The following is a 7,771-nucleotide window of genomic DNA, read 5'->3' as shown; positions in this document are numbered from 1 at the left end:
TGTTAAAGTATACAAAATAGGAATAAAAATAAATTTGCTTAGGATTTAATATTAAAGTAGAACATAAAAAAATACTTTTAAATTCTTAGTTTCTGAAGTAAATTTATAGCAGCAAGGCAAACAGCATAAAATGCCAGCAAGTCACCATGCACAATAACAAACTTACAAATATGAACAAAATTACTTTTAGAAAAAAAAAATTTTTTTCACTTTCTGCCCAATCTCCCCAATCTCTCCTTTCCCTTTTATCTTCCTTTTCATTATTTCACCACTGCAAATAGTAGCAACTGCCCAGAATTTCAATTTTTACCAGGCCAAAAAGGGCCCCACTAATTCTACTTATTAACCACAGTGCCATTTTATTTATTCAATACCACAATTTGAACTCCAGTGTAAGAGTGGTACCAAATAGGTTATGGAAATAGGCATGGAAGAGATAGCATAGATTAAATCAATAGAAGTAACAGTGATGGTAAGGCCCAAAGAAGAACCTCAGAGAAGCTTCGAGGAGGAGGAAGAAAATCAGACAATTATTGCATATATAGGTAATATCACTGCTGATATTCATCAAATCATTCATCAAATTACAAAATATCCATAAACATCCACCACCCAAACCAGAACACCTTTGAGAGTAAAATGGAGAGTGATTAGTAATTACACACAAATAACAGATGAAAAGGAGACTATCCCCAGGCAAACTGGGATGTATTATCATCAGATCCACACACATTTAGGGGAGTTGTGTGCCCACTTACCATATTTCCTTTCCTTGAATATTATATAGTGGCCAAATCACTACAGGCTAATTTTAGTCTAGCAACATACTTAGAAAGCCAAACATATTTAGTTCTATAAAGGGACAAAAAAGGAGAGGGAGATAATAAAAGCCTTATTAAAAAAAAAAAATTGCATAAGCCCTTTCCCAGGTGATAGGATCTATTTTAACTTCAATGCAGGAGTAGAAAAAATTTTTTTTTTCTGTTTAAATCTTGATCTGAATGATTTATTATCTATAACATCCTGGACTACTCTGTTTTTGTTTTTTCAACCATTTCACCAATCCCACCCTTACTGCATTTTTTTTAAACCAACTGGTAATCAACTGCTCACCCTAACTAAACGGTCCAAGTTAATAAATGTCATGAGTCAAAACCATGATCTTGTAACCGAGGCCAGGGAGCCTTTAACTGTTCTAGAAGTTATAAAACATACTAATCCCCAGAAAAAATTATATTATCATGGTTAAAGTAAATTCAAACAATATATAACCAACCTACAATTCGTTAAAACAAAAAACATAGAAATCACATTTTCTAATAAACAACATAAAATGAAACTTTAAAAAACTTTAAAGATAGATGCAGAGCAATTTCCAGAGTCCTCTTAATATTGTGAATGCTGAGACCTGGAAAAAGCAAGTTTAATTAAAGCATACCTTGGTCAAAGACAGCACAGTACAGTGATTTCGGTGGATTACTGTGGAGAATTTTCAAGGGCTTTTAAAGTTAGAGGTTCTTCCTTATCTACTTTCACCTTTCATAAAAACTTAGGGCTTCTCTTAACATCAGCTTTATTAGCAATAGTAAGTTTTACTCAAGCCAAGAAATCTTCAAAACTTCAAAGGAAAATACGTAATTATCTCATGCAAAATCTGTCTCAATCTTTCAAGTTTCTCTCTCTCTCTCTTTCTTCTCTTAAATTGTCTCTATCAGTTTAGGAATCAACAGTCAGACTCCCAAATTCCTGACCCCACCATGATCTCACAGCTTTTCAATCTGACAAGGTCTCTCCACCAAAATGCTTCCACATTCTTGCAGTCTGAACACTCAGACTACAGAAAGTGGCTTATAGATACTTGTTTCATGGTAAGACTGTTCAAAACTCCCACAAGGCATAGAACCAGAAAGCGTTTTACGTTTTCTAATCCCATAAAAACACCAACTGAGATAATTTACTTTTCTAAAGATAAATAATTGAGGAGAAAAAAATTTAGTTTCCAATAATTAAAATCAGACCCCCTTGGCTATATTTACATATTACAAAGTCTGAGGACTTTCTTAAATGACTTAAATATCTACTGATCTTGTGTGATTCCAAGAAAAACGAAAATAGAACTGCTATTTTAATAATAGTATAGGACAAAATAGTACGCAATGAGAAATCAGTACAACAGAATAATCAAACATATTGCTGTTACATATACTAGTTCAAAAATGACTTATCCTGCAGTGAAAGAAACCTTTTCACTTTATTTAATCCAGCCTATTAACATCCTGTGGGTATGCTTTGGGAAATGCTGATATAAAAGCATTATCTAAAAATAGACAAAATTAAAGCAAAAATAAATAAATGGTTCAATAAAAGCCATTACCAAAGTGAAAGTGTAACATAACCACAAAAGAAAAAAGCAAAATCAGATACTCTATAAGAAGCTGTAATTATGATATAAGGGACAAAAAACAAAGTTTTAGTGTTTCTTTACAAACAAAAGGACTATCAATGAATGCTCTTCATCTATTATTTTTACTGTTACTGCATTATGTTTTACTATTAAAATATGCCAGAGTTAAAGTCGACTAGTCATCCTTGAAGCAGCATGTGGTTTAGTAAATAAAATCTAACCCAAGTCTCTATTTTCTAGCCAGTTAACAAGCATACTGATCCAGAAAACTACATAATGGAAATCTGTGGATCAAAGTTATATTTGTTTACATGGTTTATAGCAGGAATAATTCAACAGGTTTTCCTTGCACTGCAGTTCTAAAATCTTATGATCCTGCCTCATACCAAGCCAAGTCAGAGTATAGCTAAAGTGTGTAATAAATACAGGAGCAAGTTTGAAAGACTATGTCTATATGAGTCCGTTAGCACAAACTACAACTAACTCTGAATGGTTCAGTTAATTTATTTATACTCAGCCTTCTTAAAAATGCATGTCACTGAGGAATTACATAGGGTAGGATTAAAAAAAGATCTATTTTACTACACTCATTCTTCATATTGTTATGTTTGGGGATATGTGAACACAATTTCCCCCAAATTACAAAGTATGAAGAAATATTGTACTGAGGTAGTATAACCTAAAATACATTTTCTTGGCCTTTGTATTTGCCCCATCAAGGACAGTTAACCACTATAGATGGTCCCAGCTTATAATGGTTCAATTTACAATTTTCAACATCATGATGATGCAAAAGTGATACGCAGTAGAAACTGTACTTTCAATTTTGATCTTTTCTCAAGCTAGTGGTATGTGGTATGATACTAGTGATAGTGGGTGGCAGCGATGAACCACAACTCTCAGTAAGTCAGGCAAACACAGGGGTAAACAAGCCATACATTTATAACCATTCTGGACCCACACAACCACTCTATTTTTCACACTCAGTACAGTATTTAATCAATGATATATTCATGATATATATTTAATCAATGATACATGATATATTCAGCACCTTATTATAAAGTAAGCGTTGTGTTAGATGATTCTGCCCAACTATAAGCTAATATAAGTGTTCTGAGCACGTTTAAGGTACGCTAGGTGAGGCTATGATGTTCAGTAGGCTAAGTGTAATTAAATGCATTTTCACCTCACTATATTTTCAACTTAGGATGGGTTTGTTGGAATGTAACCCCATTGTAAGTCAAGGAAGATTTGTATAGACATTTGGTAAGCAGAAGGCTTTGCTGGTGAGCCATTTACCGACAGATACTGTCTGGGGAAGATGCATGGAGTACCACTAGACTTTTACTAAGAAGCAACCAAAAGGATATACTTACTCACTTTGGGCTCAAGGGGGAAAAAAACAACAACAAAACTAACTTTTACTGTGAAAGAGGTCATTATTGACTTGGAACAGGTTAGAAAGAAACTTCTCATACTAAGAAAGAAAAAACTCTCTTAAGATTTGAAAATAAAGTGCTGTGACAGAAAAATGGATAGTTCAATTCATATAAGCCAGGTGAATTCCATGTTGCCAATAGCTGAACACTTAACTCTATATTCCCATAACTTATTTTCTTTACCATCAATGCATTTTAAGGTTAAAAAGAGGAAGATGGTGGGGAATTATTTAAATATGGCATTACTTTAATATAAATCTAAATAAAAATCAGAAGCTTTTACAATAGAATTGATAAGAAAAATAAAAATCATTACACTCACGATACTACAGATTAATAAAGGACCTAAGAGGAGAGCTAAAATAAAGAATAATAATTTCTTTAAAAAATAATTTTATTTTTTAAATTTTTTAATGATTATTTATTTTTGAGAGAGAGACAGAGAGCCAGCATGGGAGAGGGGCATAGAGAGAGGGAGACAGACAATCCAAAGCAGACTCCAGGCTCTGAGCTGTCAGCACAGAGCCTGATGTCGGGCTCGAACTCACAAACTGCGAGATCATGACCTGAGACGGAGTCAGACACTTAACTGACTGAGCCACCCAGGCGCCCCCACCTTTCATTTTATTAGCTAAAATGCTGTACACATTTTTTAAATGTAGAATTGGATACTACTTTTTTCCTTTCAGAAAACGTCTGAATTGCTAATGTCCATCTATCAAATCAATGCCACTCCAACAAGAATCTCCATACAAGACCTCAAAGTTGCTGCAAGCCTTGCTCACATGTGACCTCAAAAAGAAATGTGCCTGCTACACATATGCTAAAGAAAAGTCAAATCAATATTGGTCACATTTTCAGTAATGTCATTTGTGTACTACACTTTGTTCTTTTCGTGTCTCAGTTCTACTTTGAAAAATGTCATTTATCTCATTTGGCGCTGTTTTTTTTCACTGAAACTACAACAGATATGACCTATACCTGCCGCCACTGCTCCTCATTTGATGTATTCACTAAGGCCCTAACATGTCCATTCTTTTGCAGTCTATGGGGTTCATGGCCAAATGTTGCTGACTCATCCTGATAGATCCTCTTACTCCTACAAACACTACCAACACTGGAAAACAACATTACAATTCTGTTTTGTGTTCATGGTAACTGTTTTAATAGTTACCTCATTTTTAACATTTTTACAATTAAAAAACATTAAGTTTCTCTTATTTGAATATACATGAAAGCCAAAAAAAAGATAATCAACAAAAGGAGTCAAAAGAACATCTTTGACAGATTCACACTGCATGTTCCTTTAAGGCAAAGATACTATCTTTCACTGTTTGTATGTCTAATTCTAATGACAAGCAGACTGCCAAAAACATACTATTTGTAGACTGACTGAATAAGTAACTGAATAAATGAATGAAGATTTGCTCAGAATACTTAACTCACTCATAAACATTTAATAAACTCTTCCTATATATACCAAGGCAATGAAAAATGTTAGAATGAAACGATGCAGTTCCTGCATCAAAAGCCTCTATCTAAGAGGGAAGAAAACCTATGAACAGGGGCACCTGGGTAGCTCAGTCAGTTGAGTGTCCGAATTCGGCTCAGGTCATGGTCTCACAGTTCGTGGGTTTCAGCCCCGCATCAGCTGTCTGTGATGACAGCTCAGAGCCTGGAGCCTGCTTCGGATTCTGTGTCTCCCTCTCTCTCTGCCCCTCCCCTATTCACACTCTCTCTCTCTCAAAAAATAAACATTAAAAAAAAAAAAAAAAAAAACCTATGAACAGATTACTACAACAGAGTCAGGTACTCAGAACACAGATGATATCCACGTGATCCTAAGTGATCACCACCACTTTATGAGAAGAGCTGAAGGCTACTTTTGTGGGAGAACACTAAACTTCCCCTTCGTGATCTCAAAAAAAGTAAATATATATTCCAAATACTCTTAACTTTCTGTCAACTCTCAAGAACTGAACGTACCACTTTTAGTTTCCTTTCATCACTACAGGCCACCCATATAGCTTACTATTGTGATCAGAGAGTCTCTGGGATACCATGCAACAGCAGAAAAATACTGGCAGGAAATCTGTTATGCTGTTCCACTCACACTATTTCTCCCAGCAGCAAAAGTCCCCTTTTCAAGTAGTAAAACCACCTAATCTTCTACAGACCTAACGAACATATCAAGATTGTACATAGTGCCCATCACAGCCAAGAACAGTTTATAAAAGAGCTAGAAGGGCCACCAGAATGTACCCGTCTAAGGAACTCCAGGCAGTGGGTTCTCTGCTATCAGCTAAGTTTCCTCTATTGTACAGGAAACAATGTGCAGAATGGGTCTCATCGATGGACTCCCACATCATTTGGATGTCAGCATTTTTGGGGTCATGGTGGCAATGTACTGCACTCCACTATAAACAAGGAAGTAAGTATACCCTTCATTAGTACTTTCCACAGAAAAAAATCTTTTTAAACGCAAGCAATGATGATATACTAACCTTTTAAAAATCAGGTAATAAAGCAAGCCCTCTCTTTCTCCACAGAAGACAATGACAGGCTCTACTCTAAATGTTGTTATTTAGAAGTAATTTGCACTGCTCCTTGTCAGAGGAGAGCAGCATAATTTATTTCAAGTGGAATTAGACCTGTCATACTATCCAGGAACAGACTTCTGGACAGGTAAGGTCTAAACACAGTGTTTAAAGGTTTAAAATCAGTTTTTCCTCTGTAATCAATATTATCATATCTGCAGTCATTAGTATACTTACCACACTGACTGAATTTCTCTTTTAGTTTCTGCCAAGTCAAGTCAAAAGGCAGCTAGAATGAAAAAAGGTATTAGTAACAGATATACAAAGAAAAAAATAATTTTAAGTATCCTTTACATTTAGTTGCTTACATTTCTGACAAATATCTGGTTGCCTTTGGAGCCTATTCTGTCTCTCATTCCGCTTCCCATTGGACCGGATAGAAATCCTCGATCCATATCGATGCTCCTTTCCAGTATAGCTCCTATACCTGGTCCCATCCTATCAAAGCTGGAGCTCATCCGGTCTAGTCCCATCCCCATTCCTCCAGTCACACTGTTCATGCCACCCATGCCACCACCTGGATTTCAAGAACGGAAAGGGGGGGGTTGGGGAATTTTGGTGTTTTTTTAAAAACGGAAGAAAAAGGAGAAAGAAGAGGAAGAAGGAAAGAGGAGGGACAGAATCATTTTTGAGAAAGAAAGGGAGAAAAAAATTCATTTATATAAGTAGATAATACATAAACATAAAATTATTTTCATACACATAAAATAACAATCTTCCAAGAAATAGAATTTAATTTGATCTACATTCAGTTAGTTGAATGTTAATGGCTAACTGAATCTGTTAATTCTAGCCACTATGTTAATACATCACACATATATACTTCTAAAAAATTCTATTCCAATCATAAAATAACATCATTTAAGTTATGTAAATTATCTACCTGTTTCATCCATTAACATTATAGTTTTTATCATGTTTATTTTTTAATACCATGTGTAATAACTGCTAAAACAAAAAAATATATTACAACTCCCAACACATTAACTGTTGCTCTTATCATACTCTCCTACATAATATTTTCACTTCAGTATCTTCAGTATTTTTCACATGCAATTTCTCTTTTCATATCAATTCAATTTTCAATAACCACAGAAAACTTAACTTTTAATTTCAATATTACATAAAACTTAAGGAGATAGAAAAACATGGAATCACACCCCTCTAGCCAGAGCTTGAGAATTTAACTCAAAGCTCATACCAAATTTATTCTTATGCACTGAGTCCCCTTTAATTATTCCAATCCTATACATTCCCAAAACTTTTTCTTTTCTCTTGTACCTAATATCCCCATATGGAGAAATTTCAAAAATTAACCACCCTCACAC

General features: G+C 34.7%; 1 protein-coding gene across 5 annotated transcripts in view; it reads right to left on the bottom strand.

Annotated features, from left to right (window-relative positions):
* The window catches only part of MYEF2 (myelin expression factor 2), a 31,379-nt gene that overhangs the window by 1,612 nt on the left and 21,996 nt on the right, over positions 1–7,771 (bottom strand). For 4 of the 5 annotated variants that reach the window (XM_023255392.2, XM_023255391.2, XM_023255390.2 and 1 more), the window contains 2 exons: positions 6,752–6,960; positions 6,621–6,672 (listed from right to left, as the gene is read on the bottom strand). In XM_023255392.2, the coding sequence (XP_023111160.1) occupies positions 6,621–6,672; positions 6,752–6,960 (261 nt within the window). The remainder of the gene's footprint in view (positions 1–6,620; positions 6,673–6,751; positions 6,961–7,771) is intronic. The other variant, XM_023255393.2, reaches the window with a different exon arrangement.

The sequence above is a fragment of the Felis catus genome, chromosome B3 (genome assembly GCF_018350175.1).
Source record: "Felis catus isolate Fca126 chromosome B3, F.catus_Fca126_mat1.0, whole genome shotgun sequence".
Lineage (NCBI taxonomy): Eukaryota > Metazoa > Chordata > Mammalia > Carnivora > Felidae > Felis > Felis catus.
This window is presented reverse-complemented; position numbering and strand designations above follow the sequence as displayed.